Below are 19,057 nucleotides of genomic sequence, written 5' to 3'. Positions count from 1 at the left end.
ATTAACTCAAGCAAATAATAAAAAAAAAAAAAAAGACATCAAACAAGTTGGCAATTATCTAACAATGTTTAATGAATTTCTAATCAGTTTAATTAGTCAACAGTATACAATTCTATCCACAGACACACATGTGTCTTCACAAACATAAAATGGACTGTACAGCAGATGTATGTATTTGTAGTGTAGCACTGTATTTATACTTTTATAGTGCAGTGGGCACAAATGCATGTCAAGTTTTGAGAATGTGTCTCTATATACAAAGTGTGGGTGTGGTTCTATGCATGTCTGCATTGGAAGTGAGTGTGTATGTGTTTGGACAGCAACAGCAGAGAAGTTGAACTATAAATGCAACTACTGAATATTGTTCCCCCCCCCAGTGTATGAGAGTGTGTGTGTGTGTGTGTGTGTGTGTGTGTGCATTTGAGTGTGAAATGTATAATTTATATATAGACAGTCCAGTCATAACAAACATCTATGATGGCCACTTCGAATGACCACAAGTTTCCCTCTTCATCTTGGTTCACAGCATCGGGCAAAGGCTTTCCTTTCTCTTCTTCCTTCTGCTCACCCTCTCAAGCTTGACCCCTGGGTGGACGACAGGGCAACCCTGAGATCATGTTGCTTCACAACAAATTAAGTCATACGACACAATGGAAGGAGGAATGTCCATGCAGCGTTTTATGTATCGTACCTCTCACCAGTCATAACGGGGGCGGTTGTGGGGCGGAGGGTGCCTCGGGGACTCGTGTCGATGGGTCGGTGGGGACGCGGTGGCAGGGGGAGCGGTCAGGGCCAGTTGCTGGCCTCCTGCCCGCCGGTCTCGGCCATAATCCAGGCCACGGGCGCCAGGGGGAGGATACCTCCCCGCCTCCCTCACCCACTCATCATCGAAGGCCGCCGCCTCAGCTAGGCGAGGGACGACGACATGTCAGACAGAAAGCTGAACCTCCAAAAACAGGTTATCAGACTAAATGTATATGACAAATAACCTCTTGAATCTTAAAATCAATTTGAGTCAAGGAGCACTTTGAAGGACAAAAACAACTTTGTCCCAAAGCGCGTTCCAGAGGCACATGGAGCCACACATGCATGGCTTATGGACAGAAAACATCTAAAGCGCCTCCAGATAGTTGAGGTGATACAAGCGCACAAATTTGCAACAACAGACATCCAGAGGGTTGATATGTCATTCTGGGACACCATGAATTTGGAGGGCTGCTACAGGTTAACCTCTCCTCAAACGACAACATCACAGGTACAACGACTCTGGAGTATCCCCAACACTTAAAACCCTATAACCTCAACCCAAAACACAACATATCAGTACAGATTATTCCATTATCAAGATACCCCTTCCATACTCACTCTCCTCCAGATTAATAAAGTCCTGTCGCTCCTCGCGGTCTCCGGTGCGGCGGTTTCGTGAGCGCTCCATTACGTGCCCGCGCTCTCCGATGTGGTGGCCGATAGCCAGGCGCTCCACACCGCTTTCGCTATCACGCATCGCTTGACGAGTCTCACGGATCTGAGATGAGAAGTCGCATGAATTCAGCGGTTGCCCGACTGTAATAGCTTGGATATTTATACCTAACATATTTACTGTCATCACAGTGCCCAGTGGCTTCACACGTTTGTCTATCAAACAACGCCCGGGGGCTACATTGGACGGATGAGGAATATATCAAATAGTCTAAAAGGTCTCACCCCACCGGGAGCAGTTCTCATTTCACTGGTCTGCTGGAAGACTTTGGGAGCTCCTGAGTCCAAGGAGGAGTAAGAGATCACTGTCGAGGAGGAGTACGTCTGGCAGTTTGGCGACCCGGACATTCTGTCCTGGAAGACACAAAACAACAGTGAATTTTACAGACAGCCATGTTGTGGTCACTCCTATCCATTTGGCTGAGTGGCATGATGGTATAAAGTCACAAAGAACGTACACAGTTTTAAAATATCGTTGCAAATTCTCGGCCAATCATGCTCTGGCATTTGTTTCGAAAGGTGTCCATTGATATAATAAATATTACGTTTCAGATGAGAAGTACAAGATCACACGTCTTTTCTTAATCTCACTCTTATCTCTCTCAATTATGAGACAGCTTGTTAGTATACACATTGGGTCTTGAACCAATGTCGGACCTTTAATAACATAATTTGTTTAACAGAATGAGACAGTTACATGCTATGTCTTTAAGCTGCATTAAGTGAAATTCAAGGAAATGACTATTGTAAATATTACAGACACACACTACCTCGACTTACGACTGCAATTCGTTCTATAAGAACGGTGGTATGTTAAAACAGTCGTATGTCGAAGCAATTTTTCCCATATAAATTATGAAATCATGAAGGGTGAAAATAAACAATATATACAGCACAAATACAGTAAATATGAAAAAAATATCGATAAGCCGATGATGTACGATGTAGGTCACCCGCTGACTGACTGGCCGCCGCGCCAACTGCCAATTTCCACGGCCGTATCTTGGAGCAGTCCGTCGCAAGTCGATACAAATTTTCACAACTATCGCTACTCGTATCTTGGATTAGTCGTAAGTAGATGCACACACACACACACACACACACACACACACACACACACACACACACACACACACACACACACACACACACACACACACACACACACACACACACACACACACACACACACACACACACACACACACACACACACACACACAGCGTTGGCCTCCATAATGCTACAAAGCATATACCTCTCATTTACTCACCACCATTTTGAGCTGAACACATTCATACCACAGACTTTTGAGCTGCTGTCTGCCTGCCACGTACACAGTGCAATTATAGTTCTTCAAACCAATTATCTTCAAACCATCGAAAGCAACCTGAAAAATATAATATTTTTGCTGGTTGTTGTTGATCAAAATACTCACCATGTTTTCCATCATTCCGCCCATCATCCCAAACATATCCATGAAGCCTCCGCCCTGTCAAAATAAAATGTTGTGGTTGTTTTAACCGTGACCAGCAATCAAGGAGGTCATAACACTAGAAAAACTTGAGTTTGAATACAGCCTTAACTCAAAAATATAGTATTTTCTTAGTATTATAGTTAAGGTCAACGCATTTATGGTCAAGCATAATTTACAAATTTTCAGTATTTGTGCACATTTACTTGACTTTGATACCGGATCCGAAACAATACTTTTTTTTTTTTTTTTTTTTATTTTTTTAATACCAATTTTCTGAATACTGAATTAAATGTCCTATATTGCTCTAAAATAAAACCCATCTGCCTGGCCTTTTCTTTTTAATCCCCTTTGACAAAAATAAAGTGACCTGACACATGACTCTCACTTCTGGCTCACAGAGACTGAAGAGATAACTACTTTGATAACAAGTGCAATACTTGATGTGATTCAGTCGATACTATCAAAGTATTGATAGCCAGCCCTTCTAGCTGTTTAGGGGCAGGTATCTCAGTTGAACCCAAACTGAATGCTTAAATTATGTCACTGTGCGTTATGTTTAACAATCTTTTCAGCTACTTCAAATAGTGAAATGAGAGCAGATGACAATCATGCTTTTTGATGAGGCTTTTTATATTGTAGTGTCCAGGGCAACTATAGTAACTTTCCCCCTTTATCTGATACAAAAACCACATCTACATACTTTCTGTGTGACAGTACTATGTCCTGTCAGTGTAAAATCAAGTACCCCGAGCACTGAGAACTTAACTGGGTCAGTGTATGACAGCCTTAGTGTCAAGCTATTATTAAAATATCTTCTCTATTCCTATTAGTCCTGTGAATTAAAGTGGGTAGATTGAATAAAAATATTAAACGCGGTTCAATTGACCGTACGCCCACATGTACAAATTTCAATGAATAACAAAAGGTAAAACTCACCTTAAGCGCAATCACACATAACCCTCAAATTAAAAATGTTTCCAGCTAAAAAGACTAGTACACCATTATTATAAGAAAAAAATATATGTTTATGGTTTGGATCCTAAATGGAATACATCATCACACATGCACAGTTGCTGTGCACATCAATGCAATTTTCTGACATTCTTACTGAGAATAACTCACCATTCCCATCATGCCGAAAGGGGCTAAAGCACTGGCCTACAAGAAAAATTATATGAGAAGTACAGAAAGAAAGGTTAGGGTGAATAAAAACATTATAAACGGTCATCACAAATGAATCTACCAACACAAGACGCATAAACCTGCATCACACTCACCTGTAGATGAGGAGAACGTGGCGGCTGGATCTGTGGAGCAAGAGGGAAAGGCTCGAAGCCAAATGATCCAAACAGACTTCTCATCTGTTGTCTGTGTGTTGCAAATGGATCCCTAATGGAAATAAAGAACAATATTGATAGTTTATTGTTTTATGGTTGAATAAAAAAGACCAAATGTAAAATGACATGGGGACAAAGATGGTCATTTCTACATGCAATTAACGTCTAAGCCATTAGTTCATCATCAACAATTAAGATTACCAAGACCCCTCGAATACATCACAAAACTATCGACTCATTGTAATCCATAGGAAATAAAGGACTAATATTCTATGTTTTAAAATAATGGCTCTGATCAGCCAGGGTGGGCGGATATAGAGAGAAAACGCAAAACGACGTGGGGATGAATAAGGTCATTTCTACGTGAAAGTAACATATAGTTAGTTATCTGTGCATCATTTGTTAAAGCGATTTAAGGTTACCAAGAGACAAAAGGAAAATATACTCAGGGCTTTACTTATTGTAATCGAATTGATATCTAAAGCCTTGCTATAAATAAATATAAATAAGCTGGGGCATATATAATTCTAGATATTGTAGACTACATATACCTATTGCATATACATATATATGTTAATTGCAAAATACACATATTTTCATCATGGATATTTCCGCTTGTATGTAAAGATTTTCCCGATTCAAGGCACTGTCATTCATTTTTTCTTCCCACTTTTTTTTTCGCATGGCTGGATGAGACAAACGACCACGTTAAATCGTGGTGCACACCGAACAGTGCAACGCTGGGAACCTGCTCCGGGACACGGTTACACAAGCACGCTGCTAATGACGTATGAGGCACGGTCTCTTATTTGAGTGGAAATTCATTGTATCGCAGCGAAGTTGCTTAAGTGCAGCTGTTAACACTCACATCATGAAGGGGCTGTCATCGACGTCATTCAGGTACCGAAACATGTTAGGTAACCGGGCTAGCTGATGTTAGCCAGCTAGCTGGATTAATGCTCGCGCTTCACTGCTACGGTAGAATGATGCACTCAAAGCCCACCCGAATCCGCTTCACTCGGCTCGTCGCGGAAGAATCCTCGAGAGGAGGTCGTGTGAATCGCGGAGGTGTCTTACGCGGCGCCCTGGGTGCTTATTGTGTTTTCCAGCTACCTGCACCAAACATAAAAAACGGAAGTCCTTCTGACAAAGGAAGCAAAAACATCAGCAAGTCAGCAGTAATGGCGGCCGGCTTGGCTTCCGCTGAGGCTGCGTTTCAAAATAAAAGCTCCTCTCGACGCCAGCGAGGCGGCTATTTATAACCCGCACGACCAATTAAGAACTCCAAACAATCCAGTTTGCACGCATATGAACTGTGCTGTATTTATTTTCACCGGAAATATATTAATATATTGCATACATACATGCATACATGCATTCAGTCAAGATTCAAGATTTTTATTCGTCACTTACATATACATACTTTCATACATATATGCAGTGAAATGTAATGCAACGCACCCGGTGATAACACACAATATGTCCTAGCAAAAATTTATATTAGCCCAACTAACTGACTCCTAAAACGTAATACAGTAAGTCGAATACTTATAGAATAAATGCATACATACATACATGCATACATACATACATACATACATACATACATACATACATACATACATACATACATGCATACATACATACATACATGCATACATACATACATTCATACATACATACATACATACATACATACATACATACATACATACATACATGCAAGCACCGCGTGTCGATTACGCACATTTGAGTATTTTTCGAGCTTATAGAGCTTGTGCGTAATCACCGGGTGTCATGACATTTCACTGCATATATGTACGACCCTATGCGTATGTATGTGACAAATAATCTCTTAAACTTAAACTTAAACATACATACATGCATACATACATACATACATACATACATACATACATACATACATACATGCATACATACATACATACATACATACATACATGCATACATACATACATACATACATACATACACACATGCATGTATGCACTGTGCAAAACGTGCAAGAAAAATGTGCAAAAAACATGTGCATACATGCACTGCAACAGTGCATGTATGCACATGCACTGTTGCTGTTACTGTTGCAAATACTGATTCATGAGATCCATAGAACTTACATGAATATTTATTCATGTAACTTATATAATTGGGGAATATTATTTTCCATATACCATCAATGTCAGTCAATGGTAAAAAAAAAAAAGAAAAAAACATTATGTTGTGTATTGTCATATTTTAACGCTGACACTATAATGTCTCCATTTGTCATTTTCATTCAATTCAACAAAGAAAAAAAACCGTACTCCCCACCCATGTCAACCAGCTGGGGGAACCACTGGGATGGCACGGAGGGTTGTGGATAAATCCGTTATTCTTGTGGGGTTTTTTGGGGTTTTTTTTGGGGGGGGGGGGGGGGGGGTAGAAACGTTGAAGAATCCGCTTCATCATTTGTGAATGAACCCGCTCTACGCTTTGTCCGCGTGCACGCGTCACACCGCGTCCAGCAGGTGTCAGTGCTGCCCCGTGATTGGTCGACGCCAGGCACGCGCGCGCGCGGTCGCACGGTCCCGCTTTGCAGCTGCGCAAAGAAGAGGAGGAAAAAAAAAAAAGGAAAAAAAAAAAAAAAGTTTTTCTGCTCGCAGACCCGGATGTAACCAACGCCTAACCAGTGCCGAGAAAAGACGGTGAGTAGAGCTCCGAAATAAGTCGCAGTTGTTGTTGTTTTTTTTTTTTTAACCTTCTGGATATGCGTTTAACACCCGGGGGCACCAGCATTGTGAACCGTGCGCTCGAAAGCGAACGGTCGTCTCTTCTGATATCAATCAGTTTTCAAACTATCAGCGGAGTTAGCCAACAAGCTAACCCGGTTGCCAGAGTTAACGCTATTCTGTCAATGGAGCTGTCAACAGATTAAATGGGAAGGCTGGATCTTTAGTTTTACTTCTCTTTATAGCTCGCCAACCTAGTTTACAGCTCACAAATATATATATATATATATATATATATATATATATATATATATATATATATATATATATAATATATTTATATATTATCTTATCTTATCTTATCTTTACAACCGAAACAGGCCACTGTGATGTCAAATCAGGTTGTGTATGTGTTACGGCTTCAGGGGTTGTGTTTCATTTTAACGTTACAACATCGTTGTGCTGTGATTGTGTGGTGTGACATTAATTTAGTAAACGAACCGATGTAAATCGCCAAAGTCAGCCAAAACTACTAGACCCGTGCCATTTTCGCCTTCCTTTTAGCTTGGTATGTATGCCAAACTATGCGGAAGTACGATTTATATTGGCGTTGATAAGCGTTTCACACGTGTAATAACAAGCCTAGTACTGAAAGTGTGTTGGAGTTGGTAGTGGGTACAGTACATGTATATATCCTTCCTTCGTGGTAGTTTCTGGTTTTAGATAAAGTCATTTCAGATATATGAAAGGAATGCCTATCTAATCATACTTTCCCCCATGTTAGGTACCTAGAGTGTGCCAAATGTTCTATATATATTTTAAGTTTTTTTTTAATGTTTATTAATATTGGCAATGTTTATGGTTCAGTTTTTTTATGTTCATTGCATATTGGTTTCTGTCTGTTTTTATTCTTATTTTATTCTTATTCTTATTCTTATTATTATTATTATTATTATTGCCTATTGTTTTGATGTGAGCTACTGTAACACCTCAATTTCCCTCCTGCGATATCTTCCTATCTGGAGATGCAGTGCAGTCAGGCTGTTTTGTTTGACTTCCTGTCTGTCTGAGAGCTGAGCTCTGTCTGTTGTCTTTCCTGTCATACCCCTCAAGCCTTTTTATTTTCTTCCTGTAGATGCAGACTATAAAATGTGTGGTGGTAGGGGATGGTGCAGTCGGGAAGACCTGCCTACTTATTTCCTACACCACCAACAAGTTCCCATCAGAATATGTGCCTACGGTACGGTGTTGTAGTGTAAAGAGTGTAAATATATAACATAAAATATATCAAATAAAACTGTTCTTGAAGTATCAACCTCTCACGTTAAGTCTTTTTGTGTGTTTTCTAAAGGTTTTCGATAATTATGCCGTGACTGTTATGATCGGGGGAGAGCCCTATACACTTGGCCTTTTTGACACAGCAGGTAACTAAAATCTGAATACATTTAAGTTTCTCAAGCCCCACCCCTGCCGCCACCCCCACACACACACACACACACACACACACACACACACACACACACACACACACACACACACACACACACACACACACACACACACACACATTCATCTATCTAGTTTATTTATAATACTACTTAATTTATTTGCTGGTTTTATTTCTGTTATTAAAATTGATTTGCTGGTTTTATTTAAATCTTGTGGTTCCCCGCAGGTCAAGAGGATTATGATAGACTGCGTCCTCTGAGCTACCCACAGACGGATGTATTTCTGGTCTGTTTCTCAGTTGTCTCCCCTTCATCTTTTGAGAATGTCCGTGAGAAGGTCAGTAAGTTAATGATCATTTTGTGTAACAATGGTCAGATTGAAGATATTGGCCTTGGCTGTAAAACATTTCCTGCCGTGCTTCACAGCCAACGTGCAATGTATAACATAGTGTTGTGTTATACAGATGGGAGATATTTGCATCAGTCTTTTATATAGATATGAAATCATCTTGATAAATTGGATTTAAATTCTGGTCCTCTTACTCTCCCAGTGGGTTCCAGAAATCTCTCATCACTGTCCACGTACACCCTTCCTGCTAGTGGGTACCCAGGTGGACCTGCGGGATGACAGCAACACTGTGGAGAAGTTGGCCAAAAACAAGCAGCGTCCCCTGTCTTCTGAGAGTGGGGACAAGCTGGCCCGGGAACTCAGGGCCGTAAAATATGTGGAATGCTCTGCTCTCACTCAGGTAACTAGCATCACTGAAATGATTAAAAGGCATGTGAGCACACACAACAATGGTCACAGACACACTTCACTCCTTAACAGCACCCCTTTCTTTCTTTCTCTGGTTCTTCAAAAGAGAGGGCTGAAGAACGTGTTTGATGAGGCTATTCTGGCAGCCTTGGAACCTCCTGAGACCAAACCCAAAAAGCGCTGCATCCTGCTATAGATGAGCAACGTAAAGGAATTAAGTGGGTTGACTCCAAAATGTAGCGGATGGATGGCCATGCTTGAGAAAGGATGGTGCGATTGGGAAGGGAGATGAAATGGCATTGAATTGTACTCTAATAAATGTACACAAATTGTGCCTTCATGGTATGTATTGAGAGATGCTGAGTGTGAGAAAATATTTCCCTCATGCTGTCGACACAGTAAAGAGGAAAATTTATTTCACTTCTCAGTTCTTATTGCTTCTAGAAATAGCAGTGTTATTCCTACCGACACTTGGGTGGGGCTGGCCCCCCTGCCTGACACCATTGCTCCCCCTCTAGGAAATATATGTATATGGTTGCAGTTGTCTTTGCTATTTGCCTGCTTTTTCTTTTCCGTTTCAGGGTTTTGTGTTCAGTTTAAGTAAATGGAGCATAAATTCAGGGGACGGATTACTTACACTTAACAATAAGTTACTTGGTATGCAGTGCTTTTACAGATTTAAAGAGCAGCCCAAGGTTTAATAATGCTGTATTTTCTTTCTGTCCGTTTTCAGTGTATGTACAAGAGATATATTGTCACTCCAGACCAGGGTAGCTGTAGGTATTGCATTTTTTTCTAACAAGTCCTAGGGAACTTTGGGAAGACTCAGTACATTGTCACCAATTTGCCTCTTCTTCTGGTGAGTTGATGAATTTTGATTTATTTTATTATTTGTTATATGTTATATTAATTGGATGTGTTTGGGGGACTTTTTTTATTTTTTAGAAATTATTCACTTTGAGACTTGAGTTTTATTTTATTTGGATTTTGTTTTATCTCGAGACTGCCGATTTTGAGTGATAATATAACAAATTATGCTGTACAATTTTGAACAGATCATCTTCATAGAAATTGTGAGATGATAACCTTTCATAGGAAATTTCGGGTGTTTGTAATCAAAGAACGTTTGTAATAAAATGGTTTAACTGATATGGAAAAAAGTTATGGATTTATTTGGCACTCGGAGTGTGTTGGATTTACTTACTTACTTTTACATTTCATAAGTAAGTAGACTTTTACTTGAGTAAAGTAAATAGACAGAAATTTGTTTAAATTCTCCAGCAAAAAGTGTCACACTATCGTTGGATATGTACAGTAAGGAAAAGGACCACGCAGGATGTATTGGCAACTACATATCTTTAATCATATTTTTTTAAACAGCCCTAGAAGCACCACCTTTGCAGTTACATATAACATGTTCCACATTAGTGTGAGAAACAAAACACATGACAGACATTGTATATAGAAGTTGCTCTTACTGAATCGCTGTAGGAATGGGCAGTAGAGTAGAACTCAGAATGACAGATATACAAATAAATAGGCTAGGGTAGAGGCACAAAAGTTATAAATATCGTCATTGTACAGACTTGCTAGCCTATGACAGTGAAATCAAATCATAGACAAATGCATAAAACAATAGTAAGTGCTGTAATGTTGTTCCTCATTAGTTACGGTTAATTTCAGCTTCAGAAGCTTTGTCAGTTCAACGTGAGATCAACACAATGTATGCAATTCTACACATCTGTGCTTGCCTGCTGGCTGGTGCTCGTCCACCTCAGGTCAAATGTATTTGTGTCTATTTGAGGGAAGGCATGCTATCTTGACGTATATACCTTAATGCTTATGCCTTGCCGTAGTCCCTACTGTTACCTTTTTCCAAGAAACCGTGGGTTTAAAGTTAGAGTACAACTTGGCCTGGCCTCTACTACAGGATAAAAATGAGTTTAATTTGTTTCAGGACAATCCTTGTGAAAACCTTGGGCTTAAAATTATGTGTGTGATAACGCTACTGTTTTCCGGTTATTCTGTTCATATGCTCTAAGCTGTCTGGCGGTTTGTTGGCTGTTATGTTTAATGTCTATCTGCCCAGTTTCTTTTACCCTATCACACTCTACAGGTGTGAATAGTGACTGTGTTCTTGCACTGCTGGCAACGTACTGAGCAACACCAAGAGAACTTGCAGGAGCACCGCTGCACCACCTCGGCCCGGCCTGCTCGGTAACCTGGTCCACAACACACCAGCTCGCAGCCGTCTGGTGCCAGCCGCGATGTCCCTTGAATTAAAGTTATAAACATTTACTCTTTCAGAAAAAAATACTACATTACTCGATAGCAAATTATTTGCAACTATGGAGAGGTTGGTTGAGGGATCCTTTGCTATGTATTGATATTGTCCCGCTCGACGTGTTAGTGTCGTTCTCACCATTACACCGCCTGCCAGCGGTTCCAGGTATACCGTTGTCAGGATCGAGGTGACAGAAGTCTGGAGAGGCAGCGAGGTACACCAGGTCCCTGGCAGCAGGGGGTTTGACCTGGGGGTCACGGGGCAAAAGAGCTGTCCTGGATCCAATACGAGTCAGACGGACCTGGGGGGGTCAAGAATCTTAAGAAGGCCTCGTCAGAGCTCAGGGCTTCTCATCAGGCAACTCTGCACAGGTACATAGCCCATAAACAGTGGTTGAAAATACTCTTATAGCCGATGCTAGTATACTACTCTTATATAGTAAAAGTACTTGTTTAACATCACAAGTTAAAATTTTAGTCAAAAGGCCCATTTTCTGGCTCATTCTAGTCAAATAAAGAGCTAAATAGCACTTGCAGATTACTTGCATTTACTTAAATACAATTACCTTAAGATTGTACTTAATTACAGTACTAGAGTTAAAGTACTTACTCCTTAAAGTACTTTCCACCCTTATATTAAATGTATATTATTTTGAGCTTGGGCTGAGAAGAAAGGGGTCAGAGGTGCCGCCCATACCTCTGTGGCTCCATCAAAGCGTTCTTTGAGCACAGCGCCAACGCGCCTGAACGGAGGCATGACCTTCCAGCACGTTCGTAACTCACAAGAGCCAGAGACGCCGTGGCACTTGCACTCCACCTGCATGTTATGAAGGATAGCCTGAAGACGGAGAAAAACAACCGTCATACATAGGTGTGTTCCGAATGTGGTTAAGGTTAATATTTGGTGCATTTCGTCAGGGTGCACCCATCGCTAACCTTTCGACCCGCCTCATTGTTGTGGATATTCATCAGCGGCCGCCCCGCCGACAGCCCTTTGGCTCTCTCCGGTTCATCCACAAAGGTTTGGGAGAAGGCCACGCCATAGGACAAGTTGTCACTGCACCCTGACCACTGAAAGCCTGGTGCAGGGGGAGAGAAAGCCGGACTGATAAACCAGTGTTCCAAATCCTGACTCACGTCTCGGATTAATTGTGAAATCTAGCTCCCTAGATGGGAATGTGTGTCGCCTTGCTTACTACATTCGGGGTAGTTTTAGTGAAATATAAAATTTTCTGAACGTGGCGTCGGACACTTACAAAATGGCTGACGCCATAGTTAATCCGCTGCGGTGATCGATTTGGAGCACGGCCAAATGGTTGTGAGAGTGTCACACCGAAAACCACGTAGTCTTAGGTCATCAAATGAAGGATCGGGGTTGTTTGTGAGAGGATTGCCGAGCAGTCTGTTTATATTTATGACGTCAACAACACTCACCCTCGGGGCTGACCCCCCTGACCTTCCTGTCACAGCCACACCTCTCCAGCTCCCCCCGACTGCACGCCCGTGTCACCGCCACGGCCACAGCAGCCGAGGACAACGCGTGCACAAAGGCCGCCTCACGTGTGCCTGGTTTCAAAATAGAGTACGACACGTTACAAATATTTGTGGGTCAATTCGATACGCCGAGGTGCAAGGTTCCGCCGACGATATCTGCCGTTACCTTGGTTCATGACTCGCCCGAAAACATTGATGCCGCGCGGTGTGGTGGAGCAGTTCCAACGGCGATTCCTGAACTGGTGCTGGCACTGGGTAGATGTCACAAAAAAGACCCTTCGTAAGAGTCCAAAAAAAACCAAACAGCACCGACACACAGCAGATATATTTAGAACGATGTTATACGTGAGGTAAAATTGACGGCTAGTGAATACGGTGCACGGGGGGATGGCTTGAAGACCGGGAGCGCCGGGCGTCCCGCTCACCGGCCGTACCTCTTCTATCACCATCTCGGCTGCTTTGCGTACGGATTCCATGACCTCTCCCCGTGCCCTACACACCCCCACCTGCCCCGGGGACAGCCCTCTCAAGCGTGCACAGGGGGCATCACCTGACACAGGCCTCGAGCGAGGCAGCCTCGCCAGGGAGCTGCAAAAAAACAGGGCGTCGGAAATTGATATCGAGGGTCTCGGTTACGTCGGAGGGCATGCGCCAACGCAGGGGAGAGGGGAGAAACGGAGGACGGGCGACGTTTCATAGAGCCGGGCACAAAAAGGAGGAGAAGAGTAACAAGAATATTTAGCTGGTGGTGGGGGGGGGGGGAGAGAGAGAGAGAGGGCTAAAAGGGGTGAGGAAGTAACAATGGGGAGAGGTTTTTTTTTTTTAGAGAGAAAGGAAAGGGTGACGGGCAAAGGGGGCGGAGGAGGCACAGTGAAGACAGCGAGAGAAAAAGAGAAAAGGTCACCAAAAGAGAGAAGACAAAGAGAGAAAGGCGAGCGACAGAAAGAGATTTAGAGACGAGTCACCATCTTTTAAAAGTTATAGCATGACAAACAAACTCCCTCTTTCTCTCGCTCCCCTTTGCACGCCAGACTTACAGCCAGTTGGTTGCCATGGTGGGGTGGGTTGCCCATAGCAACAGCAGGAGGAGTGGTGCCGTGAGATTGACAGCAGAGACAGTTGGCATCAGACTGTCTGTCTGTCCGTCTCCGTGGGGTCGGGCTGGGTCCTCGGACGGCACAGTCGCACTGTGGCGTCTGTCTGTCAGTCTGTCTTGGCGTCCTGGAAAGGCTGTGGTCCCCGTCCAGAGTCTGGGGATGATCCCCGCATAACTGTTGATCAGATAAGTGATGAAGATCTCATCGGGAGACGTTCGATGTGGTTGACAAAAGCAAATACATTATAAATTAGACGGCTAAATATTGCACGATTGGATTATGTGTAATTGTGTCAGTGTAGTACAGTACGTCTGTGACTATACAGGTTTCTGTAGGTTTAAAATAACATGAAGAACTAGCGTTTATTTAGTAAAAAGAAATGTCCACACAGCAGGTTAAACCATAGGAAATATTGTTTTTAATCTCTTGATCGCTATTATATTTAGAACTAAAGTAACCTAGGTGAAATGTGTTTCCTGGATATAAATCGCAGCGTTTCTTACCAGTTCTTGTCCTGCAATATCCAGCTGTCCCTTTTTGGAACAGATGTATATCAAATAGTGGTCCAAATTTTCAGTGAACTGTGCTATTGCACTTGTTTTCCAGTTTTCCCTTTTAGCGTATATATCAAAAGCATGCTCAGAAAAAAAGTTCTTTTTGAATTCCCGGTAAAGGTTATCCTTTAGACAGAAAGAAAAAATTATGTCCTCATATCCATGATCAAGTTGCCTTTTTAACGTTAAATGAAAGAAAATCTCGCCTGAGGCGGTAAACGAAAACCTTTTAACATCCGGTCGTGCTGCGAAGAAGTTGTCGGATTGTGCAAAAAAACATTATGGCTCGAAACGAGATGGGCATTTGACTCCTTTCCTCCCTCCCTCCCCCCCCCCCCCCAGAGAGGGGAGAAAAAAAAAAAAAAAAAAGAACCAAAACAAAAAAAAAAACCCAAACGCGTCTTGTCCCGGTTCAGGCAGAAAGGCGGAATGAGAAGAGTGAGGTGGAAGTGATGGGTTATAAAGGAGGTCGAGTGCGAGGGTGGGAAGAGGGAGCGCGAGCGATGTCCGGCGCCAGAGGGAGGGGGAGAGGGGACTCGGAAGGATAATAGTTACACAACATTACGGTGCATTAACACTGACACTGACAACTGGCCGTCCCTCGTTTGTAACACAAGCTCTGACCCCGACGAGGGCGAGAGGGAGCCAGATTCGGCCGAACGGCTGCTCCTCGCGGCTCCTTGTGCACTTAAGCGAGCGAGGAAGTCACGTTTGCGTACGAGTCGCGTATATAAGCGCGTGCGTGCGTGTGTGTGTGTGTGTGTGTGTGAGAGTGACTTAGCGGGTCTGCTGTTAGACCTCAATTAGACTTGCGCAAAAACCAAAAAAGAAAAAAAATCAAACAACGCAAAACTCAGGCTAATTGGCAGCGATGACGCGGCACCACGGTCAAATTCGGCAGATTGCGGCCTCGCGTTCCGCTCTTTCTGTTTCAAAAAACGAACGACAATATAGATCCACGAGACGCTCCGCAAAGACGGACACAATTTCTTACGCCTGTCACGTGTACGCGAGTCAGGGCGGCAACTCGCCCTAATGTTTAATTTTCCCAAACTTTGTTGCTCATTTTACGAGTCCCCCCCCCCCCCGCATTTGCCCTCTCGTCTCTCCCTTCTCTCCCACTCCCTACATTGTCTTGGAAGAAGGGGTGACATTTAGACAAGGGGGAGAAAACACACCGCCGACAAATATTGGAACTGTGGCAAATAAATCACAAGATAGGGGAGAAGGAGGGCGCGGGGAGGGCGTGGATGGATACGGAGAGGGGGACGCGGGCGCGAAAGCGGGGTTTGAGAAAGCGGCAAAGAGCACGGCGAGACCGTTTCCGAGGCCGATTTGGGGAAGAATCTTTTTCCCGGCGCGGGTTGCACGTCACTGGAACCGAATGTCGCCGAACGGCGCCCAGGCTGAAGTGAACGTTTCGTCTCAATTTTCGTAAAAAAAAAAAAATCATTGTTTTCTCCGCCGCCCGAAAGTGCCGTAGCTCTTCACCCTTTTTCGCGGCCTCCTCCAAAGCGGCGTAGCCGTGAGGGACGGCGGCTCGTCCTCCCGAAAGGCCCGGCGGGGGGGGGGCGGGGGGGGGTCACGGCCTCGTCCTTGCCCTGTCACGCGTGATTGAGCGTATTTACCGCTCTTGAGGTCTCATTTGTTGAACCAGATGAGTCAGTGTGCGACTGGCGCCGGACGTTCGCAAACTCCGTTGCCGTCCGGGTCTCCCGCCGGGGGGGGGGGGGGGGGGTGCGCTGGGGGCCGCCGCTGGCCCTGGCTACCTGAACCCTCCCGATCACCATGAGCAAATGAATAAAAAACGAGCCCGCCCCCTCCGCAGACATCCAGTCGCTCCATCTCCTTGGGGCGACCTTTCTTCGCTCAACATCTGCAAAGACAGGTTTCCTTTAGGCCCCCTGACTTTCCTCCATGTCGTATCTGTCCTTTGTGTCCCCCGTTTCTCTTAAGTGACGTCTCCCGCCGTCTCCCACGGCAATGCCATGGTGATGAGCCGGTCGCTGTCATCTCCGGCACCTCCACTGCGCTAACCCCTTCGTCCCTTCAACCCCTGGCTCGTAAATAACTTACCCCCGCCACGCACGCGCGCACGCACGCAAACACACACACACACACACACACACACACACACACACAAGAACTTTATCGCGCCAAAATGTCTTTGTATTAATTGACCGTAGCCCAGGTTGCAGAGCCTAAAAGGATGCTTGTAAAATCTCCGGCTCGGAGCTTTGCCCTCCGGCCGGTGATGACTCTCCCTCCATCGGCGGCGGCACAAAGCTTCAACCGCCTTCGAGACGCGAGACGCGAGGTTGGCATCTCCGCGCGCCACCCGCTCGGCCAACTGTTTATTATGGGACGGAGGGTTGACCTCGATTTGTGGCGGTCGCTTCCCCTCGCCCTAACCTCAAAAAAAAACAAAAAACACATTTATTCGCAGGGTTATTATGGGTTGGAAATGTGCCCCCCCCCCCCTCAATCCGTTCCCTTTTACCGCCCATCAATTTATGGAGATCTGCTTCCACACCCCCCGGTGCAAAATGGAAGAGTCACGGCGGAAACATGACCGCTCGCAATGAGCACGCTCGCATAGATCAGGCCTCTCTGCCAACAAAGAGCTGAAAGCACTGCTGTGCATGAATGTGCGCACGTGCGTGTGGGCGCGCGCGCGCCGCGTGTGTGTGTGTGTGTGCGCAGCGGGCGCGCATGTGCGTGCATGTGCATGAATATTATGGGATGGAGGCAGTGTTGTCAGGCAGGGAAATGGGGGCGGCAGAGCGGGCGGTGAGCTGTGTGCACATGGGGGGAGGGGGGGGGGGCAGAATGGACGAGCCATGAATATTATGGAATAGATGGAGGGTGGGGGCGGGCGGGGGGGGGGGGGGGGCGCTGTGCATATGGGATGGAGACGGTAGGGTGGGGGGTGTCGGTGACGAGGGTGCACGTGAGCGCGCGCGTGTGCGCACATCCATTTGTGTGCTTGGGGGGGCATTCAAGCGACGGTAAAGCACAACAGCCAGATATGGGCCTTTGTTCCTATGTGATGTGCACGTACGGTGCCCAACGCATGTGAGCGCGGGCGGCGCAGCGGCGGCGGGCGCCCTCGCCCTCCTTCAAGCCGGCGTCGTTGACGCCGCGCCCAAAATCCGTCCGCCTTCTCGTACCAGTTTGTCGGGGGGGGGTGAATTGAAGGTACGGGATTCAATGGGCGGTTGGGTTTGCGTGCCGACGATCGGGTGAGATGCCGCGCCGGTCCTCCCGGCGCGAGGGGTCGGCGCCCCCCCCCCCCCCCCCCCCCCCCCCCCCCGCCGCCAGAGACGGGGGAAACCGGTCGTCCTCGCCCCCCGCGACGACGCTCGCGGTGTCCGGGGGGGGGGGGGAGTTTACTTTGCGGCCGCCGGTTTGTTTTTTTTCTGACTCCCGCCACAGAGGCGTTCGATATTCAGGGAAGGAGTTTTTTTAGGTGCTTTTGTCTGAGTGCGCGACAAGGCGCGATCATTAATTACCGAAAGCAACTTGAAATAACTACAAAAATGTTGTTGTTTTTTTTTATTTTTATATCCCGAAGTAGGGATTTTTTACTTGTTCAGAACTCCCCGCGGTGCCCTTGTGTGTGCGTGTGCGTCTGTGTATGTGTTTATGGCGCGGGGGTGACGGATCCCGGGATTCCAGTTTTCGACAATATTCTTTTATTATTGTTATTGACCTCCCGAAGCGTGATTACAATGGAGGAGGGAGGATACTAGTTTAATTTTGTTTTTCATTTTTTTTTTCTCCCTCACAGTGTAACTGAGCCGTATCCAGCACGGGCGACCAAGTTTGGATTTCTCGCGTCAACGGCCGCACCTGATTTCTCACACTTTCTCGTTGGAAAAGTTGCGGCGCCCGGCGGGGCGGCCCGCGTGGCCCGGGCCGCTGCCGCGGATCTTGTTGGGGCGTCGTGGCCCGGCACCGGCCCCGGGCCCCGGGCCCCGGGCCTCGGGCCCCAGGCCCCGGGGGTCGCGGCTGGGGACAAGTGATGCCGGAGAGGGAGGAGCTGCGTCAAGGCGGGCGCAGGTCGCACCAAATCACCCCAACTTACTTCCCCCGTGTTCTCTCGGCTGCTCCACTTGTCAGTGTAGTTAAGCTTATGCCAGGTGGACCCCCCTGGCTGAATATTATGGTCTGTCACCAGTGGACTCTAGAGTTTCCCTGGAGACCATGTGACTTTCTTTTTTTTTTTTTCCTCCTCCCTTAGCTGTCTGTTTTAGGAGTTGTATATTATGGGATGTATGTTGCTTGACTATTATGGTCTGTCGGCGAGGGAGGGGGGAGGAGGAGTGTCGCCATGACAACGGGGTTGCTAAGGGGCTGGGACTAGTGGAAAGGGGAAGCGTGTGCACGCGCGCCTCGCAGAAA

At 45.4% G+C, this 19,057-nt stretch overlaps 3 protein-coding genes across 5 annotated transcripts; 1 reads left to right on the top strand and 2 right to left on the bottom strand.

The window, feature by feature from the left end:
• mlf2 (myeloid leukemia factor 2) lies at positions 1-5,457 on the bottom strand. 3 transcript variants are annotated; one of them, XM_080005476.1, is made up of 8 exons: positions 5,295-5,451; positions 4,232-4,343; positions 4,077-4,112; positions 2,916-2,969; positions 1,705-1,833; positions 1,366-1,525; positions 699-906; positions 1-585 (listed from the first exon to the last, which is right to left on the bottom strand). In XM_080005476.1, the coding sequence occupies exons 2-8, from the start codon at positions 4,313-4,315 to the stop codon at positions 573-575; spliced, it is 684 nt and encodes a 227-aa protein (XP_079861602.1). In that variant the 5' UTR covers positions 4,316-4,343; positions 5,295-5,451; the 3' UTR covers positions 1-572. The 3 variants fall into 3 exon arrangements, with proteins under 3 accessions (XP_079861602.1, XP_079861600.1, XP_079861601.1); XM_080005474.1 differs by having other exon boundaries at positions 2-585; positions 5,160-5,457; XM_080005475.1 differs by having other exon boundaries at positions 5-585; positions 692-906; positions 5,160-5,457.
• Positions 5,458-6,913: 1,456 nt separating this feature from the next.
• cdc42l (cell division cycle 42, like) lies at positions 6,914-10,374 on the top strand. Its single transcript, XM_080005477.1, has 6 exons — positions 6,914-6,996; positions 8,156-8,260; positions 8,372-8,444; positions 8,696-8,805; positions 9,020-9,217; positions 9,332-10,374. Exons 2-6 carry the CDS (start codon positions 8,156-8,158, stop codon positions 9,419-9,421), a joined length of 576 nt encoding a protein of 191 aa, XP_079861603.1. The 5' UTR covers positions 6,914-6,996; the 3' UTR covers positions 9,422-10,374.
• Positions 10,375-10,615: 241 nt separating this feature from the next.
• On the bottom strand, positions 10,616-13,283 carry wnt4b (wingless-type MMTV integration site family, member 4b). The gene is made up of 6 exons (XM_080005473.1): positions 13,169-13,283; positions 12,943-13,074; positions 12,445-12,587; positions 12,206-12,346; positions 11,648-11,810; positions 10,616-11,498 (listed from the first exon to the last, which is right to left on the bottom strand). The coding sequence occupies exons 1-6, from the start codon at positions 13,176-13,178 to the stop codon at positions 11,329-11,331; spliced, it is 759 nt and encodes a 252-aa protein (XP_079861599.1). The 5' UTR covers positions 13,179-13,283; the 3' UTR covers positions 10,616-11,328.
• Positions 13,284-19,057: the final 5,774 nt, after the last annotated feature.

Source organism: Zeus faber (assembly GCF_960531495.2).
Source record: "Zeus faber genome assembly, chromosome: 8".
Lineage (NCBI taxonomy): Eukaryota > Metazoa > Chordata > Actinopteri > Zeiformes > Zeidae > Zeus > Zeus faber.
This window is presented reverse-complemented; position numbering and strand designations above follow the sequence as displayed.